Raw genomic sequence first — 24639 nt, forward strand, 5'->3', positions numbered from 1 at the left:
TTTTCATAGATTAGAGTAAACACGAATTTTTTCCATGCTCTAAATACATAACACAATATTAGAATTTGAAAAATTAGTACAAATGGGTACTCCTTTTTGATCGTTTTAATCTCTGCTTACTCCCAAATAGGAACCTAACTACTCCGATGCTTTCTTTTTATTTTTGGAAAAAGGTATTTGTAATAAAAATACACACTTTAAATAGATTTTATTGAGATTTTTGTATTGAACTAGGAGGTAGATTTTTATACAATAAATAATAGATTACGCATTAGCAATACTATCGTAAATAAATACTACAAAGAATGAAGAAGGATGAGGAAATATATTAAAACAAGATGTGTGATCAAGAATAATTTTTATCGATTATTGCTTATATTTTTATTAAACTGTTCTTATTGTTGTTCTTATTGTAAACTATTTATTTATTTCATCGTATTATTTTTTATGTTGTTTGGTATTTCTACTTTTAATTGTGATATGAAGTTGCTCATGTTGGCTAAAGCTATATTCTTGGGCTCAAACAGAATCAATAAATAGATTTCAACCTTAGATATAAATTTAGTACTTTAGTAAATTCCAAAAAGAGTAAAATAAATACCGCCAATGTTATTAAGTGTGGTACAAAAGCTTGAAACTTGAATAATTGATTATAAATAGAGAACGTACATACTTGCTTTTAGGAGCAAATTATTAGACATATCAACAATACCACACTACGTAAGATCTTTAAAATTTTCTAATATATGTAAGTATTAAGTAGAAAGAACTAACAGGTGCCATAAAATATCTGTACAAAAATTTCAAGTGTTTATTAAAATTGGGACGAGAACGAAGAATTAATACAAATAGATACTTTAACATAAAATTGTCGCCCATCTCTATTACTAATTAACATATTCTTGGCGAACACATCAAAACATGAATAAAAAATTCTAAAAATGGGGAGTACCAGTAAAAAATAAATACTTATATACGCTAAATTTAAAAATAGGTCTAAGCTACACGATGAGAAAAATTTGAACAGCGAGAAAAATCTTTACAAAAATAGAATCTAAAGGACTATCAGTAGGTTTAAATCAGTAAAGTGTTTTGAAAAGCCCCACGAGCAAAAATATTCAACATTAGTTTCATCTTAGATTAGTTCCAAAAACAGGCTGACATGTTAGGATCTGTTTTATTGCTTAGTGAATAACAAATGCTCTCCATAAGAACCAAGATTATATAGACCTATTAGCCTAACCTAGTTTCCTTTAAAGAATATGAAAAAATACTCGTCGCTTGAAGTATATCGCTCCACGAAGATTAATTTGCTCTTTCAACCACAAAAATCCACCATACATGAGGCATCCTCAAAAGTTGTCCTCAAGGAGTTTTATCATCTATACTGTAGTCAATAGTGTTTGTCGATCTTTTAACAAAGCTCAAACAATAAGGGTTTTGTGATCAATGATTTAATGCAATGTAATTGTGCTCAAGTGGAACCTTACAAATAATGCTTCACCTTTATCATCCGTGCATAAATGTAAGAAGAACCTGTCTTTAGACTAATACGGGTTCAGCATTAAAAATCCGGTGACATAACTCAGCACCTACAGATTTTAATGGTTGGAATCACGCAATCCATGAAGACGCCCACAGATAATAAAACAAGGTTTTGAAATCACAAAAGTGTCTTTTATACTGATAAATAAAAATAAGGACAAGGAGTAGAAATGAGGGTTATTGACTCTACCACAAGACTCTTAATAACTCTCGAAAATACTCAAGTATTACAGCAAATAGTCCCTCAAGCCATTGACAGAACACCAAAAAATAATTTTTTTATGGGTGACAGGACATGAAGGAGTTCTTATTAAAGAAGGATCTAATACCCATTATATTAGACTAGAGTCACTTTGCGGTGTACTAAAAACTCCGAATAGTAAAGCATGTACAAAAATTGGAAAAGGGACTTTGCGTAGTCTACTTATAAAACATTCCAAGCCAAGGGCAAGCAAAACAGTTATATCAAATTTATGGTCGCTACGCTAAAATAAATTTGGAATATCAGTATACCACACTTGGATCATATCTCAACAAAAATTGTCGAACTCAAATTGAGCTTCGCAGGCAACACTGCTAGACAAAAAAAAATTGGAATGCCCAATAGAACATCGAAAACCTTACAAAACCTTACAAACCTTACAAAGGTATACGATCAAGAGGAAGAACACAGGTGAGATGGGTAGATGATTTAAAAAAAATAGCCGGAACATATTGGAAGTATGCTGCTCGGAATAGACATCGATGAAAGGAGTTGGGACTGGCTTATGTCCAAAAATGGACGACAGAAGATTAAGAAGAAGAACTCAGAGTAATCTGAGATGCGTATTGTGACCTTATCACTATAAAATGGCTCCTAAATTTTGTGAAAACACAGAGAACCTGCTAGAAAACTACCAGAACCTTAGAACATACTAATGTCTATCACATACCTTGTTGAGTTATCACGTTGTTATTACGTTGGTGATGTTAGTGTTGTGTTTAATAAATGAATTCCCCTTTGAGTCCGATTTGTCTACGTTTTTGAAGAGAGGTATTAGGATTATTATTCTCCTTTCTTGTGGTATTCTGTTTTATTCTATTATTTTTTGGATTAGTTTTAATGGTTGTTTGGTCAGATATGATATTTCGTTATTTATGTATTCTGTTCTCTCCTAGTGATTTTTTTAATTTCCCTAATGGTTCCTTTCCCTCTCCCTCCTCAATGTTTATTTCTTCGCTTGTTGTCACTTCTGGTGTTGGTGGTTCTTTATCGTTACCATTAGTAAAAAGGGATTGAAGGTAGTCCGCCCATGTTTCCTTCTGAATTTTGTTAGTTCGTTTATTTCTTTTCTTTGTCCTCTGATCATTTATTACTATTTTTGTGTTCCGTGTCTTTTTCGTGATAGTATTCTGTTTTTATTTGTCTGGCTAAAGTATTCGTTTCATTTCTTAGTGTTTATAGTGGTTGTATGCCTGTTGGGTTCTGTATTGTAAAAAGGCTTTCTTCTTTTCTTCATATTTTGTCTTCACTTTCTCTCTAAACCACGAGATTTTCTTTTTTTACATGTCAGTGTTCGTTTCATTATCTCTCCAAGTTTATAGTTTATCTCTCCAAGTGATTCTAATGTTATTTTTGAGTTTTTCCCAGCTTTTTTCGATATTATTGTTTTCTATTATGTTATTTTCAGCAATCTTTTTTTGATATTCTTTTTCTGTATAAGTATTCCGTGGATTACGCATTTAGTCCTTCGACTCTGATTTTTGTTTGTAGTGCACTCTTGAGTATTTCATGTTGATTCTTATTTTACCTAATACTGGGCTATAGTCTCTATAATATATATCTGCTAAGTGACTACACTAGTGGCAGTAGCATCGCATAAACACCCAATTAATAAAATACCCTAATTTTAGATAAATCTCAACAATCTTAGGAACTGATTAAAAAATTGATATTACCAAAAAATAAGACGAAGCTTATTTTACTAATTTAGAAAAAAACCTAACTACTCCTATATTTAAATGCATAATAACCTATGCATGCGTAATGCAATAACCTATGGAGATGTAATAACCCATGTATACGTATGATATTTAACTGTAAGAGATTGTATTAATGCCCATTATCGACATAATAACAAGATTACAGTCCACAGTTCTTTAGATAGTGTTGTGTCTATTATGCACCTAATACCGTAATAATACTTAACATCATCATAAATACCGTAAAGCAGAAGATCACTAAATTACAGCCCAAAGAATGCCCAGAAACTTAGCGAACATCCTAACAATCGGAGTCAGAACTTGATAAGTATATCCGAAGACAACAACTCAAGCGAAAAGACTCGCTGACGAGATTTCAACCAACTTGTGCCTGTGTTATAAATATAAACATTTTAAAAACGACTAGGTAAGGTATAGGCCCCTCTGTGAATAGAAGGAAAACGACATTATTCACGTTGAGTGGTCTAGCTATCTTTGTCTGTCATACGCGCGTGATCATACTGCTAAGGAGAGATAGATAGACCACAGATTGAGGGCTTCGCGTTTCGCTACTTTGCTCAATATGCCCATATAGTAAGTTATCATTATCATCAACCTGTATGCGTCCACTGCTAGACATAGGTCTCCCACAGCTCTTTCCATCTGTCTGTGTCTTGTGCTAACACGCTAGTTACAGTACAATGACCGCTAACATCCAGTGAATTCTACCACGTGGATTCAACACGGGCCTACAGCTTGAACATTCTGGACTGAATTGCGACGTATCGGACAGCAAGATCAGCAATTATAAAATTATAAAAACACCATGTACAAATCAATATTTTCAGTCTGATTTAATTTATTGTTGTTGTTACTTAAATCTTTGTAAGTCGAAAATAAAAGTTTTAATTGTGAGTTCAGTTTTTAAAAAAGTATTTTTCCCAAGAACATTCATAATTTGCTTCATGTCGATTTCATTCCACTTAGTTGGTGTGCGTCCTCTGCTCCGTATTGTTTCTTGCCTTGGTCTCCACTCTAAAATACGTTTTGTCCATCGCTTGTCTGATAATCTGACGACGTGTCTTGTCCAATTCCATTTTAACGACGCAATTTTTTTCGCGTCGTTAAAAAAATAGTCAGTAATCTGTTTTTATTATGTCTATGATTATAAGTGGTGTCGTTGCCAATGTTAAGAATATCCAGGTATATGTCAAGGGTACTCGTCAAAATTCTCTTTTGGTATTAGAGAATGTGTATTGCAAATAAAGTGAAAAATTATATCTCTCTCTCGCTCTTGTTGTTTCCCCATTACTAAGGACCGTGAGTTCTTCCAATATTCCTAACAATTTTTCTCCACTGGTCTCTATCTTCAGCTGGTCTGAGAGCTTTGCAGAATGAGTTTTCAGCCGAATTCTTAATTTGGTCAGACCATCTAGTTGTAAATCGTCCTCTTGATCTTCTTCCCGGAACGTTTCCAGGAACAAGTAATCCGAAAAAAACCGAAAATTGCTGAATACGTTGCAGACATATTGTGGAAGCCTTTGTTAAATCTCGAGTTAGTTTAGAATGGAAATGGTTGTCCTATGAGCTGTCCAAGGTATGTGCAGCATTCTTCTCCAGTACCATATCTCAAAGGCATCAATTGTTTGGCGCTCGCGTCCGTAAAGAGTTTAAGTCTCTGCCCCCTATAGAAATATTAAGAATACACAGGCATTCACCAGTCTCATCTTGATATTTTGATAGATAGATCTGTCTTTTCAAACTTTAGTTAGGAGAGTTATCACATTTTTTGCCATACCAATACATCTCCGAACTACTGCTTCACAGTTACCATCGTTAGTTATATTAGACCCAAGATAGACAAAACTGTGCACGATCTGGTAATCCTGTAACATGTTAGTCAGTTGAATATTGTGTAATCTGTCGATCAGCATTATTTTTGACTTAGCTTTATTGATTTTCAGACTAACTTTATTGCTTTAGTACTCAACTTTTCGCAGATTAATCATTTCTTGCTCATTTGCTGCTTTAAGTGTAGTATCATCAGCAAATCTTAAATTAAAGATATTCCTAACAGCCACTGTTACTTTACACCGGCCAATCCATCCTAATGACATGTTCAACATAAATGTTGAATAAGTCAGGTGACAACACGCATCCTTGTCTAACACCTGTCTCAGTCTTGGATTGGTTTGAGAACTGAGTTAGTCGTACTGTTGCTATATTGGACTGGTACAGATTTTCAGGTTCAAGTGTCACCAGGTACATTGGTGTGCTCATTTCTATTAAAATGGACCACAGATTTATCCATCTTACACAATTAAATGCCTTTTGGTAGTCAACGAAGCATATAATCATAGGTACTTGAAATTCTCTAGACTTTTCAATGAGTTGTCTCAGATTCAGCATTTGTTTTCGTCTACCTTTACCCTTTACAAACCACGCTTGTTCCTGAGGTATTTGGTAATGTGGATAGGCTTTTATTCTGTTTTTGATGATATGCAACAAGATTTTAAAAGAAAAATTATATAAAAAATAAAAAATAAAAATTAAAGCTATATGAGATATAAAAACAAATTGTAAATTTCTGCAGATATCTAAAAATTATTAGGACTTTGGTTCTCCAAATAATCCTATTTTATTTTTGTGTAAACTCTATACTTTGTTTCAGTTTGCTTAAAACATTTCGCCCCATCGATCTCAATTCTATGTAGTATTTAGTTCTTCTCAAAAATTACGTATTTAATAAGTTATTTTGGAACGTATTTCTGTGTAAATATTAAATTTTATTAATATACTTTTACTTTACTTTAAAAATTATCACCTTATGCATTTATTACGTTTTCTCTCGCCTTAACATCTAACCATATCACGCACTGATTTATTGTATTTACAAATAAATAAATATACTTACAAAAAATATCAACTGATCTATCTAATGCTAAGTTACAACAGATTTGGTAGTAACATCCCAGGTCTAAGCGTTTCGTGGTTTTTAACAGGATAACTTGATACATTCCATGAGAGTTTACAATATTTGTATTTTTCCAGTCAAAATATTTTCGTCACGCAAATTTCTTATATTATATGCTATAAAAATTAAAATTTGTTGTTTAAATGACATCATACGTCTTTGTATAGCAAAAGGATGAAGCAGAAAAATGTACACCTAAAACACTTTGGACCGCAAAGAAGTAGCAGATGAGAAACGTTAACGAATCATCTTGTACATAACAAACAATATGCAATGGAGGCCTTCTTCTTTAAAAGAACACACAACGAAAATAAACAATCTATTCCAGAATCCCTGACGAGATTACGAAAAATTCAATTATAAAATTATAAAATATTTAAAAAGTATACAAAAATATTAAACAGTAAAAAAGAAAAATATTGACTGGCCATTGAAAGAAAAACTGACCATTAAAAGAAAAAGTCCTTTAGATCCGGATGCCCGTCTATTTTTCATTGTCATTAGGATCTCCTTTACTTCGGTTTGTGTTATTGAGTTTTCTTCTATAAAACTTGCAGAAAAGGATACGTGGATTGACTATCTAAAAAGCTCTATGCAGAGGAAGAACAAAGGACGCTAGAACCGAAAACATCAGAAATTACCACAAATTAAGAAATTAATATAAATGTACAGAAAGTTCGGAAAATCCTTGAAAAGCTGAAGAACAGAAAAGCAGCAAGTAAAGACGGGATACCAAACGAATTTCTGAAATATTGTGGAGCAACAATGACAGAACAATTAACAACATTATTTATAAAATTATAAAACACAATAAATTACCGGAAGAATAAAGAATGAACGAACTAATTCTACTATACAAAAATGGAGATCAAAACAGCCACAAAACTACAGAAGTATAAACTCTAATACTAAAACTTACAACTAAAATTTTACAAGTGCTAATAAATCAGAGGATAAGTTTAGCAGATGAACAATGGGGTTTTCGTAGTGGAAGATTGTGTACAGATGCAATATTCGTTATAAAGCAAATTACTCAGAAATCACTAGAGTATAATAGACCAGCATTTCTATGCCTGATTGACCTAAAGAAAGCGTTTGACAGAGTTAGACTCAAAGATGTAATCCATCTTCTGTATAATAGAGAAGTTCCCATAAATATTATAAAAACTATCGAAAACATCTACTAAAACAACAAAATGGAAGTCAGAATAGATGGACAACTTACAGAACTTATAGATCAACGTACCTAAGTCCGATAGAGCTTAACCCTATATTCCTGTTTGAATCAATGACAAAAAATAAGGATATTTTTGTGATATATAAATAATAATATTTATTCATATAACAATTGGCAGCAATCCAGCAAGGGAAGGAATAAGACAATGAAGATGAAGGGATAAGTGTTTGAGATATCTAGTTATTTAAAAAGCTTTATAGAAATCAGTAATACTTGGGATCCCTTTTGACCGTAACCAATACCTAGCACCATTTTTACAATCAATCAATCTACGGTATAACAAGATTCAATGAAAAAAAAAACTGCCTACCTAGGTACATGAAATAATGCTACATTCGATATTTCTAAATTTAAACAAAATTTGCAATAAGAGCACTCAGTAAGTAGTGGATTTCCACCACTAAGAGAATTTTATAAATGTTTTTTAGAATATTTTGACTGGTTTAATTACTATAAATCTCCAAGTGTAGTTTATTATAATCGTCTGAATAGAATTAATACTTTCAACATAGACAACCAGTGTCGCACTTACGTTTTGAACCAAGTCACTTCTATTTCTCTTTTGATCGTACTGAGTGTATGCAACCAATTTATCAATTAAAAATGTTACTTAAAAACTTCTACTGACTTGTTAAATATAGGCAACCAATTAATTCATATTATATTATATCATAAAATCACATTTATCTTTATATAGCAAAAACAGCCCATGTAAATAAATGGTAAATAACAACAACTATAGTTTTCGAACTTCCTCAGTATAGGCAACCAGTTTATCAAATTTAAGTGTACAGTAATTTCCCAAATATTTATCAACTTAAAATATTATATATTCTGAATAGAAGTTAGTAAAGAATACATTAACATGTATAAATAATAGATCCATATTATTTATCTGTTATTTAGACATTTATTGCTAATTCGCCACTTGCTTTATTTTACTAATATCTTTTAAATAACTGTTTTTATAATATTGTTGTACTATAATTATGCAATTCTATATTTTTTCAGTTCCTTAGTTTGCTGTTTTCGCTTCTAATTATTCTTTAGCTGTTTTATGTAGATATTCTTTTGAGTGTATCATTGATATTTTTAGGATAATTCATATTTATATAAAACCATTAACTTTATAGATTATTTACAAAAACTATTAAGATTTCTATTGACGATAAAATTTAAACAAACAAACAAAAATAATTACAATAATTTTCTGAATATTTGGAGCTTCAAACATAGATTTGGAAGTGAGAGGCATTTGAAAGTTAACAAAAGACCTGTTGCCCAAAGATGATTGACATATGGCATTAGTGTTATCATTTTTTTGCAAAATCTATGGTTGTTTTTGATGTACAGACCTATAATCGCTGTAACAATTAGTAGTACCTTCATTGGCACTTTCTTGGGTAGTTATAGCAGTTGTACATGGCAGTGACATGTAGCTTAAAAACCTGAGATGTGTCATTTGGTAAAGAGCTACCTAGAAAACAGACTATTATCTAGAATTGCAGTGATTCGTCGAATGACTGCTATTTTCTTGACTAGAATTATTCTGAGTGGTTTTCTCGTTCTCCGTGCTCGCCAGAGACTCCCGAATACTTTCGGCTGGGTGGAGGGTCACTATGGATTGCCTTCGTGCTGGCGCTACTGGTGTAGAATGCAAGATGGCATACAGAGGTCCTTCGCGTTCTTTGGCAGGACTAACGAGTATCGTTGGACTAGGATTTATTAGAACAGAAGGTTGATCGTCTTCTAGTTGCATGCTGTTCTCGGCAGCTGAGGGAATGGTGGTGAGGAATCGGACTGTTAGTCTGCCGGGAGAACCTAAAAACAAGCCATAATTACAACTATAATCTAACACAATCTAATGTTACTTAGTATTGAGGTAGGATTATTGCAAATGATGTTAATGGCATTGCCGAATAATTACCCTGCGGTTGCAGACAATATGTTTGGACGTTTTCCAAATGTCTCACTTTTGACTATTTTACGTAGATGTAGTAAGATCCAGTGAAAACACCTCTCTGTCAACCGGTTTTTTAAAGCTCCACTTTTTGCTTACCTGTTGACTTAAAAGTTCTTATTTTGTTTCTGCTATCATGCTTGGCAGGATGCAAAGCAGGGAAATCTTCTCTTTTGAGCCTAGAAGGCGTAAATTTTTAATCTAAAAGTACATATTTTTATTTTTTCTCATTATTTCGTTACCCCTCTTCAGTCCTGGATGGGACTCTTTCACTTCTATTATCCTAGCATTTTAAATTTTATTTCTTGGTATAAACTGTATTTCTTGCCTTTTTCAGAGTCTTCTGTAAATTGTTTTTATCCATGTTCAAGTTTTTAGCTTGAAACAATGTAGTAAGCAATTCTGTAATTTGATGATTGAAGGTATACTTACCTGGAGGTTCAGACTCGTCCTGTATGGCACACTGGCGTGTCAGTCGAGGTTTTACCCTACCTCTTGACGGCTCGCTCGAGTTGCTTGAGCGAGATATGCGCCAAGTGCTGGTACTGGCAGTGGTGGCTGATCCAGACGAGTCATTTCTCGAACTGGAGAGATTGGAGTCTTGAGAAGTCTTTCTAGTAATGAGCCATGAAGAAGCTCGTCGTTTAGGATCCAACAGACGCAAGGGAATGCCGCAGTGGTGGTTATGGCGCCAAGAATCTGATCTAAAATTAATAAAATTTGAACTATTAGCTTATCTCACAAAATATACTAATAACGTTAAAATAAGAATAACAACGCTTCATATAGAAATATTATATATGTAGGCTATCTATCTACGTCTGTAAGGAAATTTAACACAAAGAACTCTAATACAACCTGTAGAATTAACAATAACTTAAAATCTTATATTAATTATTATGGTAAATACTTACCTAGAAGAGCTAAAGTTTTCACTGGACGACACTGACGAAGCCCTCTTATGCTGCTTCTGTTGAATTTCTGCTATCTGATAAGTATACTGATCATTCCTGGGCCGGTGCCTAGTAGGCCTTCGTACACAAAACAGCCATCGAGCCTTATTTAGCAACCATTCTCTAGTTGTGGTTTTCCTGTCCTTCTTGTTCTTCTGTTGGTTCTGGTTATCACCAAGTAGCTTAGCATTACAAGTACACTGAGGTACATGGTGCTCTTGCTTCTCTCTAGACGATCGGTCAGCCAGACTGTTGGTATTGGCTGGAGTTTGTCTATTGCTGAAATTAGAGCTGTGCCTACACCTTCCAATGCCTCTGGTCACTCTGCTTTCTTCTATAGCTTTGCAGATCATGACACAGTCTTTTTTGAATTGTTTTGTAAGTATTGCATATAAAAATGGATTACAACACGAGTTTAATGGCAGTACAAACACTGTAAACACTTTGGCTTGCTCTAAAGAGATAAGTTGCAGTCCAAATGCTGCTGTAAGAGAGAAAAAGGCTATGGGAGACCAACAAAGAAAGTCTGTAAACACTAACAGGGCCATACGTTTGGCAATCCTGGAATCGTTGGAATTCCATGCTTGTGAGCCTCTAATAGCGCAGTACATTTTAAGATAGCAGCCCATAAGAATTAGAAAAGCTATTCCGTTTATAAACATTAAGAAAACTACGTAAGCCAGACTAACAGTATCACTTATCTCGAACGGTAGACACACTGCAAATTTTCTATAGTCCGAGATGTTGAAAATTGGCATTATAGCCATCACTATTGCGAAACTCCAACCACATATCATAATATATCCGGCATGTTTCAAGGAAAGTCTCTTGTTGAGATGCATGGCGTGCGTGATGGCGTAGTTCCGTTCCAAAGTGATGACAGCAAGCGTCCAAACCGAGAGCTCGGAGCTCAGGACGCCTAAGAAACCAGAAAGTTGGCATGCAGCCGACATCTGCCAAGGAATGGCGTACATGCGGAATTCGCCCAGAGTGGAGGCGTCGACAACAGCAAGAAACCCTAAAAGTAATACAATATATTAATAATTATAAAAATTATAACTAGTAAAAAAGTTGTAATGAATACTATTTTAGATTATAAAATGCATTTGAACAACTTGCGATCTCTTGTTAATTATATTTATGTGCCTTTTAACGTGACACATTTGTTTAATGACTCGGGAACCATAAAGTTCTCGGGAGAATAAACACAGAAAAAGGTAAAATAGTGACAATTATAAAATTAAAGATAAATTAAAATGTTGCAGTTTATTATACAAATAAAGATTGGGAGAAAGACCTTTAAAGTACATTTTTGTATCTTGAATTGCTATAGGAGAAATGAATTAATCCGAAATACTTCATAGATATCTAAAATCATTCAATAATTACAGATTTTAGCTTACCTAAATAGATTCCCATAAAAAAATCAGCTGCAGCCAAATTACAAACCAAAAATCTCGGTACATCCATCTTGCTTCTGGAAAATATAAGTACGAATACCACCGTACCATTTCCCAGCATGGCACACAAGAAAACTATCCATACTCCACATCTCAACGTCCACCAATCAAAGAGATCTTGACAAGGAAGGAACGGTCCAGGCAATGGTAAGCATTGAATCTTGCCAGGAACTCCGGTGATTTCTCCCGGTATTCTGAGCGTGGGATCGTCCTCAGCAGCGTATTCTTCTATGTAGGAAGGAAAGTTTCCGGGGTAGGTGAAGTCTGATCTGATGTTTTCCCAGATCTCGCCGAACTTCTTTCCGAATTTTTGGCTAATATTTTCTACAAAATAACATATAATTAGTAAAGTATCTAAACAAATTAGAATCAACAGAATACATTGATTCATCTTGATGTTAATAGTTAAATGGAGCGTGATCTTGAGTCCCACGGACTCCTTTTTAAAAAATAAAAAAAAAATAGGTATTTGAAAAAAAATCACTGAAATAAGGTACAACTGGATGAACTTTATTCTCTTATATATAAATATTATATAAAAAAAAGTATTAAAACACCTTTATTTTACAATAGTACTGAAATTTCTCCTTATTATAATAAGATTCCACAATTTCAACAATTAAAAAAACGTCGAGTTCTCCTTGATGAGCTGTAAATGGTGCATTTGTCATCTAATGCATCAACGCCTCCGCTTGTTGAATTATATAATGATATTATTTCAGATTTGTTACTCTCAACATCCGTAGCACGACAGTGATGCATGGTGGAAATGAGGATTACAGCCTTGTTTCTCTTAAAAATATATGAAACTACAGTTTCATGTTTTGAAAATCCGTATAACGCAAAACCAACTTGTTTTTGTTTGTTTGCCTTACATTCTTTAGGTATTTCCCTTTTTGATTTTCTCGTGGTTCCGACACAAGTAAGGCATCTGGACTGTAACTCTTTCACTAGCTGAAGAGAATAAAAACAATTATCTGCAGTATTATCCCTATTACTGCCAAATAGAGGTTTTGATAGATGAATTAACGATGTGGGTTTGGTTTTTTTTTCTGAATTTGAAAGACCAATTCGATCCGAACCTTTTTCGGTATATACATATATATATATATATATATATATATATATATATATATATATATATATATATATATATATATATATATATAGAGTGCAAAAATAACATGAAAGCACCGGCTCAATAATTACTAGGAATGAAAGCTGAACAAAGAAGAACAAGAACGAATGACTATTTTGACGAAGAATGTCACATTATAACAGAAAAAAAATAGAGCAATTTACTTATGCAACAGCAGACTCAAATTAAATTATCGGATTGCATATTAATTCTAATCAGTTTATGTCCTGTTCATTTTATCTCTGGCGCCGAGCTGTCTATCTACCTGGTAATCGCACAAACGTGGGACTCCCTGTTTTTAAAAACTTCCATCCAGCCACCAGTAATATGTAATATGCTAACGCTATCGCGTAATATGTTTGCTTAACAAATTAGTGAAATCTAATTTCTAATGCGTTGTTTTTAAATCAACAATATTGTTTTTGTGTCAATAGAATTAGTAGTAGTAAAAAAGTGCGAAAATAATTGGTAAATAAGTGATAACAAATTAGACCCAAGATATCTTTGATACTAATAAAACGTTAATGACTGCTTCAGTGAAAATTGAATCGTTTTTGTTATACAAAATAGTATTTTACACCGCCGGGCATAAAATTAGGATAACAAATTAGAGTTAATTGGGTAATTTGAAGTGATTTTAGAGACTTTGATTTATTTTTTTGAATTATTTCGGTTAAAACAGGTTACTGTTGCATGCAAAAAAAGTTTTTGTTGTTGAAAGTTTATTGAAAATATCGAAAATAATCAATTTTATTTTGATATAAAAGGTACTGACAAAAGTAAAGAAAATGAAAAAAAAATTACTTTAATATGGTTATGTTGGGACAAAAGAAATTTTAAGCTAACTAGTAGCGAGTATTACTCCGTATAGCTCCTTTTCTGCCTCAGTATATCTCGATGGCCTTTAGAATTTCTGGGAGTCGGCACAGTCTCCACAAGCATTCCTAATAAAATTCCAAACATCTTCAATGGAATTTAAATCTGGACTGCGAGAGTCTCAAAGACATGGCGTTATTCGATTTTTGTCAAGATACTCAGTGACTCTCTGAGCAGTGTGAGACTGTGCATTATCCTGTATCGTCTCCAAAAATAATCACGAACGATAAAACATGCGTAGTCATCTTCGTATTTTTGATGAACTAACTTCATGGTAAACAAAAGTCAAAAGATATGACTCCCCATGTGGTAGCTACTTCTCCACCAAATGCAAGTCACTCGGCAGTGCACGGCTGAGCATTCCTCTTGTCTGATCGTCACCACACTGAATGTCAGAGTAAATGTAAGGTTGTGGTACATACTACATGACACAAATTAACAACGAACGCCATTGTAATTGACATATTTTATTTCCCAATCAGTAGAACTGAAAAAGTACAGATATACTGCACGTTTTCTATTAAAATATTAAAATAGTATTTTTATTTTTTTTATTTCTTCTTAACTAAGAACCTTAATTGTAGTTAGATTTTTATCTCATTTCCTCCCTTATCTCTTCCCTCCCCACCCCCCCGCAACTTTTTTGTAGCATAATATTAGATTCATTAATTTAGAAGATACAGCCACTTTTTTAAACGCAATAATACATTTTTACAAATATTAAGTTTATTATTTTTCAATTAGGAACAGAAAATATATTCATTTAATTTAATAAGTGTTCAACGTGTATGTAGATCTTAAATCGTTTCAACAGTAAATACCGAATATTTTGAAAAATCAAATGTTTATCAAAATGCATTGGCATTGGATTCTAAAATTCGGTTTATTGTTAAATTAAAATTTAATTTTAAATTGTTATTCTGTCATTTCAGAAAAACTGTAATTATTTATTTACAATTTAACTAATTTAAACAAAACTTTCGTTCACAATAACTGTCAAATCACTATCAAGATAGAGCACACAGCAATAATTTGCCTACTTGAATAATAAACTTGATATCTGTATGATTGTATTATTTTAGCTTGACGGTTAAGAAGGTGGCTGTATCTTCTAAATTAACGATTGTACAAACAAATTCTACAACACAAAACTTGTAAAATAGATATTCCATTCTATTAACGTCTAGTTTTCAATGCAATAATATACTACAAAAAAAGTTAGAGGTGTGATATTTCGGAGTCCCCCTTAAAATCTAGAAAAATCGAGAAAATTTTTTTTTTGCTACTTCGGTTTTAGTGGCCATGGCATGCTAAGAAATAATATAAATTTTCATAAAAAAATTTTTTAACCGTTTTGAAGCAATATAAAAAAAATGCGGTTTTATTTTTTAACTTCCAGTGGCACTTAACATCCCGTAACTTTTTGTGGGAGCACTTTTGCGTATTTCTAAGATCTATTTAGTGATATGGATATGGATTATAACGAATTAAAGGTTACGATTGCCTATTAGTTATAAGAATTCGTTTCGCGAAGTCACAAAATATTTAAAATTAAAATGATAAAAATGTTTCTTTTTTTTTACATATCATTAATTGTATATTGTGCATCTGTTTAAAATAATGTCAGATAAATTTCAGAATCATCGTATATTAAGAGAAAATTTTGCCGGCAATATTTTCGACGGGTATGAAAGTTTGTTGTTTGGCAATTTTCGCGAATTAAATTTTGACAGTTCAATCACGAGACGCTAGTCGAGCGATTTTGTCAAAATTTCATAAGAGAAAATTGACAAATGGCATCAAACTTGAATAAAACCAGAAGAAAATGTTGCCGGTAAATAATTTTCTCTCGAATGATATTCGACAAGACTATTTCACGAGACAATTAATGCACCATATCAAAGAAACCTAATCTTTATTTATTTGTTAACAATATTAATTGTACAATTATTAGAAGCTATAGTAGTTTGCCCATTCTTTTCTACCAAAGCATGATTGTGCGTATTATTGACCTGTAGCATTGGGGAACTCGAAGGTCCAACTTCATTTGTTGTTCTAAGATTTTCAATCAACTTCTGGTAATGACTGGAATCTAGCTGCAGATATGGTTTTAGTGAGCTTGGATTTGAGTAACCCGTTAATTTAATTAACTCCTGTTCAGAAACACCTTGATTAAACAAGGCTGGCATAGCTGAAAACCGATGAGAATGGTTTGTTATTTTATGTTTTTTTGTGTCTATTCCAATTTTTTCAGCTGACATTTTTGTCTACTTAGATACAATGTTGATTTCAAGTGGACAGTTTTTAAACCAAGATGCATCCTTCCAGTTAGTGTGAACGGTAAGAAAGAGTCTGTCTGATAAAAATCTTTTATCCCCTCTTTTCCATCAATTTTAAAAATAATCTAACTGGGCATAAATTTCCTTTTGATGGATTTCTTAACAGCCATTTGCTGCTTGCCAAACTTTTCAAACCACCTTGATTTTTTTTTTTTTGGAAAAAAAACTGTTGTATTCAATTCGGCCTGTAAATTCTCCCATAACATCAAATTCCTTCTGAAAAAAAGTGAATCTTGCAGTTTATGGCCCCAGTGCCTCTCCAAGCAAATTGAAATGAGCAAAGGTGAAAAACTTTTTTTGTGCTCCATCGGGGGCTTCCGCGTTGTAGCTTTGGATGATTTTTATTATTTCTTTAGTGGATAATGCTTTTGAACTGAGTTTTCTTACTTTAAACACTTTAAAGCTGCCTCCACTTGGTATCTCTGGCCAATCTTGCACAATTGAAAGATATATCTGTAAAAGGGTCGATTTTTTATACCGTACTCCGTAAAATATTTTTCTTGTACCAGTTTTGTTGTAGTATTTACATTGACTTTACAGATGACTCTTTCGTCAGTCTTCGCCATTGCCTTTTTTCATGTTAAAAGCATAATCCTCTAGAATTTTTACTAGTTCCGTTATGGTAGTAGGAACTCCAAAAATTGTGTACAAATAGAGCTTCTTGACCTCTGCGTGCTCAATGGAGCATTTTCCGAAACCATTTTTTTGATTTCTTTACCCGACTGGCATCCAAATCTTGATATTTTTATCTGGATTCATTATATCTGTCCAAAATTGATTGACGTCAAACTGACAACAATAGAATTACCAAACACATGTCTATAGTACAAATATTGTAAGATCTTCATAATATTATATATATAAATATATATATCTATATATATATATATATATATATATATATATATATATATATAAATATATATATCTATATATATATATATATATATATATATATATATATATATATATATATATATATATATTATATTTTTAAGTATATTCCTATAACAAAATTATTCAGAATAAAATAAATAGTTTTCTAAAAAAAGAAACATTAGTTTGATTGTTTCTTGTGTAATAATAAATGACATTTATTTTATAGAATTCAATTAGATAATTTAACAAATTATTTTTATGTACTTCTTAGGAGAAGTAAGAAATATTATTTCTTAGGAGACATATAAAATTAACCTTACACAAATGAAACTGTGGTCTAAAACGATAAATAATGAGTTTAGTATTTTTGGGGTTTCAACAGTATATGCAAATTATTAATAATCAATTATAAAAGCTAAACATTACTTATATTAATTAGCTTAATTAAAAGGGGAAATACAGGTAATTTTTGAATATGTGCGTCATAACTTTGCGTATTTGTTTGTAATAAAGTAATATCTTATTCGACATAAATGTTTTTCATGGTAATATCTTTTTACATATAATAACGTATCTTTAAAATCACTAGAAACTGATAAAAGATCGCTCCACCACGAAGATTTAAACTACCGCACACAGCTTGCAGAAGAAACAATGGACCCGAGCCTAATAGAAAGCCGACTTCAATTTAGCGATTGAATCAAGTATCTAGTAGTGGTGTTCAGCAAAACAGTAAATTGGAAACACTATCTGTTAGCACCCCATAATAAAGTTAATAAATAGTCGGACTACTCATCGGTTTATATAGAAAATTCGGATGGACGTAAGCGAAAACATTATACACACATATAAAATGTACATTCAACCTCTAATTTGCACCTCTATAGTGCAAAAATGTACGATCTGCTCAATCGAAGACCATGAACAAAAGCTAATACATCAAATAACGAACATTCCCATCAATACCCTAAAAACCATCCGTGTCCAAAATGTTCTAAAAACTCCATGCTCATCTTTCAGAAATGTCCCAAAATATCCTAAAAAGAAACTACCTTCCTTCCAAAATTGATTATCTTTGCCAGCGACGATCTCCTTGACGAATACATAGATTCCCTGGAGACAACACCTCTTGTTTGCCGCATTTAGATAATTAGCTCACTACAGATTTGCACATGGATAAGAAGGGTCCGGTTTTCTGTGGTTTCGATTACGAAAATTACGAATTGCTAAGATGTCTGCAAATGAACTATAAAATCATAAAAACCATCCAATTAAAAAAATTGTCTTATTTAATTTCTGTCATTTTCGTTTGTTGATTTCATTGTCGTTATGGTGGCTTTTCTACTGCTTATTTTCTTTTTCTTGTCTAGGGTTTCATAAGTTGCTTTTTCAATACATATCCACAGATTCTCAGATTAATTTACAAAACAAGTCACACACCAATATTTTAAACATGGCATTCAGGAGATAGAATATTACATGAAAATCTTACATTCCTTCTTCTTAGCTTTCTCTCGTCCATTTTTGGACATAGGCCTCTCACTGGACATATGTCTTTTTGTCTAGCAGTGTGACCTGCAAAGTTCCATTTGAGTTTGGCAATTTTTGTTGTGAAATCCTCATTTTTTTTATACATTCCTGGAACATTAATTATAACGCGACTCAAAGAATGATAGAAAATATAAGCAACTTCACTCTATTATAGATAGCGACTTCTATTAATATGGTCTTTGTTAAAATCTGCACAAAAATGCATATATTTTAATCAGTATCCCACTCTTAAATTTTCATAAATAATAAACTGAATACTTACGCTGAGAAGGCCACAGATCCACGGAGCTGTTCCAGAAGTTCAAATCGATATCCTCGATATCTGGAAAGACTATAATGTCCTTGGCTTTAGCTGGTGGAGGATTGGAAGGTATCAGCGGCAAAAAGGCACAACAATGGTAAGCATACGCCAGTACCAGTGTCTGAATCCGTGGAAAATCTGTTGGTGGCGGGAACTCTCGCAAATTAGGGTTGTTGAATGTTTTGAGATGAAGCAGACGTTCCAAGCCAGCGGAGGGGAGATGTGGAAAGATGTTGTTTCCCAAATTACTGAAAAAGTAAATGATTAGTTTTAACGTTAAGTTATATGTCTTATCTATGACAAGTTACTGGAGGCATATTGAAAAATAGATAGAATCATGTCTATATAAAAAGAAGAAGAAGAAGAAGAAGAAGATATATGTCTAAATCATGTTCAAAATTACAAAATTAAATATGATACGAAGTTACACATCATTATGTTATTACAAATATAATACGTCGTCCCATTTTTGGCATGCCAAAAATCATCTTTGCAAATAAAAATGCAAAATATTTGAGTAAAGAACACAGTATAGTTCTAAGGTGCTTTACTTTTGGAGTATTTTAGCATTGCTATTATCCAATACCTTAAGACTTTTGGCTACATACAATCTGGCTAAATATTAAAATATTAATTTGGAATTGTTTTTATAGATCAATATTCATAATTTACTTACAGATCTTCAATCCTAGCTATCGGCATAAATGAATCTGGATGGATATACGATATTTTGTTATCTTCTAGATCCCTGGAAATATAAGAATTTATAAATACAACAAATCTCATAATTATAAATAAAATAAAAATAAAAATCGATGTTATATTTTCTATTTTTTCTACTTTCAAATATTAAACGTGAACAATCTTTAAAAGTCTGTTCATATTAGTCAAGTGCCCCTTCCAAAATTACTTATTTTCTGTCTCGCTCTTCAATTCGTCTTTTCTCTGTTTTACCTACAGAAATTTTAAAATAATTTCGTAGTTTTGAATAAAGATAGACCAACGATTCGCAGATCTTTACTACATGTTAAAAAATAATCCACTTAGCGAGATTTTCCAGTCATTCTCGTTGAGAAGGATTTTTTTCCCGTTGTCGTTCTTGGTCTGGGGCACACAGAGAAAGGTTCTGGTTGATCGCAGCATTGGTACTTTGTCGATACAGGCTGGAGGATAAATTTACATCCCTGTGCAAAATCCAAGTACACCTATATAAACAACACATAATCAATATGGATCTTTGTGTTTTAATTGCCAAAATAGGTGCAGTTAATATATGCCCCAATTGGAATTAAACAACACCCTGTATCGTTGAGTGAATCTAAATTCTATCTAATTAATTAATTTATTATTGTTGTTTCCAGTTCATTTAAATCTGATGCCAGATAAAGGATGGCCCTAGGTGGTACCATTAATGACAAAAATTAGTGTTGAAACAATGATTGTTATCTGGAAATCTATTATCTACCAATTAGTTAATTTTTTGTTTTATATATTTTTAATTGAACTGGTTAAAGGTGTTGCTTCAGGTTAATGTGTTAAACAAAAACAAAAAAAAATACATTGAATTCTAAAAATAACCTAACCTTTGTTCATAAAAAATATGCAATAGCTTAAACAGACCCGATAGTCTAATAGTTTTGTAATAATTATAGTTTTGTTTAGTTTGTATGTTCTCTAGTACGCTATTGATTATTTTATTACTGAAATTGTAGAATTATTTGTATTATGTAACTATAAATTCTATCCAGAAAAATTGTGTTCGTTTCGTAGTGCAAGTAAACCTTCTTTTAATCGGTCTAGCAATAAAACATATTTAAAAATTCAACAAACCTTCAAACCATCAACATCAATGGATAAGATGTTAACATTAAAAATAAGAGCCGTTGGACCACAAGGAATCTCAGCTAAACTTCTGAAAAATGCAACACCAAGGCTTGTTATTACACTGAGAAATTTTTAATAGTAGATGCTCAAAACTGACACAATAAACCTGAAAGTTGGAAAGAAAGACGGATTATATCGATTTATTAAAAATGGGATTTGGTAGACTGCAAGAACTACCGCTCTTATCTCAGTAGCCAACATTCTCAGTACATTATATGGGAAAGTTATGAAAACCCTAGTCGAAAACGAATACAAACCACTGGATCTGAAACAACAAGCAGGATTTCGAATTGGACTGGTTTTTCGTTTTATTTTTTAGTAAAGCTGTACAGATTACTTATTTTTGTGGTGTCGTAAAATATGCAGCAGTAGGCGTTCATATCGGTTGAAAGATTTAAAGGGATCCTTCTTCTGCTTTTTTAATTATTGCCCTGACAAAAGCTATATTACAGCAGTTTTGTATGTCGCTGACGATCAGTTTTTTTAAGTCACCTGATCGTCTTTAACCTTCAGTTTCTCCCGATATTAATGCTCATCTTTAAAGAGGTCTAGCTCCCTTAGGAATCATAATAATGAAATTTTGAGTAACTTATGATCCCATATATCGAATGTGTATGTACAGTTTAAAGATCCTTAAGTGACCAGGTCTCGTATATTTGGATTGGCCATATTGGATATTTTAGAATGAGAATACGATTATTTAAAGAAGTTTCGTATTGAACAAAGTAATTATTATATTTAGTAAAAGCATATCCAGCCATGGTTACTCATGTTTTGTCTTCTTTGTCGCATGTTAATATACTGATGGCAAAAAAAATGCAACACTTTGTAGACGCTCATTTATTTGGATCAAACGCATTTATTTCTTTGTAAGTCTTATCTGAAAATTTATATGTGACAAAGATTTTACCCATTATCTTTTTTTATCTAAACTTTCGCAAAAACAAAAAAAAATAAGAAAATTTATTTCTGTGTACTTAACTTTAGTTTATTTGTTATTTTTAGTCAGTTTGGAAGGTTTTTGATTTACCCAAAAATTTAAAATGTCGAGATGTTGCGATCGTCAGCAATTTTGTCATTTAAGCGAAAAAAGGTGTCTGGAGAAGACGATACAACTTCGAACTCTATAGGATATACCAGGAACCAGATATCGTAAAACACATAAAGATAGGACGTCTGAGGTGGGTAGGCCATGTTATGCGGATGGAGCAAACCGACCCAGCTAGAAAAACGCTCCTTGATAGACCTATTGGTCAAAGAAGAAGAGGAAGACCCAGAACAAGATTCCTAGATAACATCGATGAAGACATGAGAAATATGGAAATACGTGCTTGGCGGAGGAAGGCGATGGATAGGGACGACTGAAGAAAAATTCTTGGGGAGGCTAGGACCCACACAGGGTTGTAAAGCCAAAATGATGATAAGCGAAAAAAGGACGAAATGTAAACATAAAAGAAACCGGTTTTGGTTAACGGGAAATTTCACGAAAAGTTAAAGCTAATCCATCAACAGTGTTAAGAGTTTGGAGCAGGTGGTTCAATGATGAGACTTATCGGCACCTTGGAGGATCTGGACGTCCTAGAATATTGCAAGATCGTGATTTACGCCATCTTAGACTTCTTGCTCTCAAAAATAGACGGGACAGTGTACATCAAGTAGGAGATATTTAGTTGAAGCTACAAGAATGTTAGTCTCAAGAATAGCCAAGTAATCAAAAATTACTTGGAATGGGACGGAGAGCTTACTGTCCACTTTTGGTGTTATCTTTGACACCACAGCATACAGCCCGATGCTTAGAAAAGTGCAGAGCTCGGCAAAACTGGAATGGCCAATTGAATTTTTTCTGCTTCAGTTATAAATCTAGGTTGTGTTTGGGTGGCTCTGATGACCGCATAAGGGTAAGAAGTTTTCGAGGTAAGAAACGAAATATAGACTTGGCTATTAAACGTCATACAGCACGACAACCGATCATTATGGTATGGGGTGCTATATGTTTGGGAAACAGATCATCTTAAGTTCTTATCGTTCGTTTCTTACTTCATATTGTCCGTAAACCCATGGAGTTTATACAAGAATCTGCTATAGAGATTTTGAAGTGGTTATCAAGATCAGCTGGCTACACTCTTCTCATGGTTTTAATATCTCTTTTCTCTTCTCCACAGCTATCTGGTAGTTCTATTTGTTGATTTTTTGTTAAGTTTTCAATATAAGTCTGGTAGGCTTTTATCCGGCTGTATGGTGTATTGGGCAAGACTTCAGTCATATATGCGCAGTGAATCATTTAGCCTAATCCCTTTATGTGCATATTCATACAAAATCGGTGGCTTAAGAGTAAGTGCAACAGGTCTCTTTCTAATTTGTCCTGTTCAATTTCTGCAAGAAGATGCGATAATAAACCGCTTGGTCTGCCAAAAATATTTCTTGGTGTTGATCGTAAGCAAAGATTTGCTTAACTTTTAATTTTTAATGTTACTTGTCATAATTTAGATTTAGTAAATCGTTGTGTTCAATCAATATCGCACTTTAATTTACAAAAAAATTAAATTTATCTATAGATGTTGTTTTCTTGAAATTTCCCACTCATATATAATCCGGGAAGTACCGCAGGAGCAACTAAGCTTTGGAAAAGTATAAGCATATAAAAGTAGTGACTGCTGAGAGGACCTCGATAACAGCCAACGTAAAAGTTGTTAGCAAAAGACAGATATAACAAATCAAAATAGATCGATTTAGTTAAAAAAAACATCAAAAACCTATTTCAGGTCAATGTAAACTAGAACTGGGATATGAGCCAAGAAATACGACATATTAAAAAACATTCTAGTAGATAAAGGGAATAATTTACAATAAAGATATACTAAACTAAAAACCAGATTAGTACGTTGCTACATATTCCAAAAATTGCTGTATTAAATTAAAAAAAAGTAAAAGCCTTTGCGTTTTGGTCCTGCGGGAAAACATTATGGATAAGTTGTATAGATCAGATAAGATATGAAGGCGGGCCGTATAATAATGAGATATCCAGAGAACTCAGTTAAGTATAACTTGCCACACTTGATAATAGAAGGAAAGTTACACGGCAGAAGAGAAAAGGTTAAGAAGAACATTCTGGCCCCAAAACCTACACGAATGCCATTAAAATCCATCCACTGGTCTATTCCGAATTTTAACAAACAACATTTTATTGGCAAGGTTGTATCGTTGAAAATGGTACAGGAATACAAAAAGAGTTATATCGAGTAGTTAAATTTAATATATTTATTATTGGTAGATTAAGAAAATTTCTTAATCTACCAATAATAAATATATTAAATTTAATTTAATTTTAAAACTTCTTTGTGAATCAAGTAACTCGATAGTGCATTGTACTTACATTAGTTTTCGACGTAAGGGTTACCACATTGTGACTTAACTATGTGCTAAACATTCTTTATTGTATATCATTAAATAGGACTTAAATATGTGAAAGGTTCTTTATAGCAAAGATTTAACTTTAGACCTAAAAATACGATAAACTAAATGTTATATTATATGCATAGGGGTCCTATAGTATGGAGTTGAACCGCTTTGAGATAAAGAT

The 24639-nt window shown here is 32.7% G+C and overlaps 1 protein-coding gene across 2 annotated transcripts in view; it reads right to left on the bottom strand.

The window, feature by feature from the left end:
• Positions 1-218: 218 nt before the first annotated feature.
• Positions 219-24639, bottom strand: part of rk (G-protein coupled receptor rickets) — an 896029-nt gene continuing 871608 nt past the window's right edge. For both annotated transcript variants that reach the window (XM_072536684.1, XM_072536673.1), the window contains 6 exons: positions 19852-19923; positions 19137-19423; positions 12035-12415; positions 10593-11649; positions 10111-10382; positions 219-9539 (listed from right to left, as the gene is read on the bottom strand). In XM_072536684.1, the coding sequence (XP_072392785.1) occupies positions 9211-9539; positions 10111-10382; positions 10593-11649; positions 12035-12415; positions 19137-19423; positions 19852-19923 (2398 nt within the window). In that variant the 3' untranslated portion in view covers positions 219-9210. The remainder of the gene's footprint in view (positions 9540-10110; positions 10383-10592; positions 11650-12034; positions 12416-19136; positions 19424-19851; positions 19924-24639) is intronic.

This window comes from Diabrotica undecimpunctata, chromosome 1 (assembly GCF_040954645.1).
Source record: "Diabrotica undecimpunctata isolate CICGRU chromosome 1, icDiaUnde3, whole genome shotgun sequence".
In the NCBI taxonomy this organism is placed as follows: domain Eukaryota; kingdom Metazoa; phylum Arthropoda; class Insecta; order Coleoptera; family Chrysomelidae; genus Diabrotica; species Diabrotica undecimpunctata.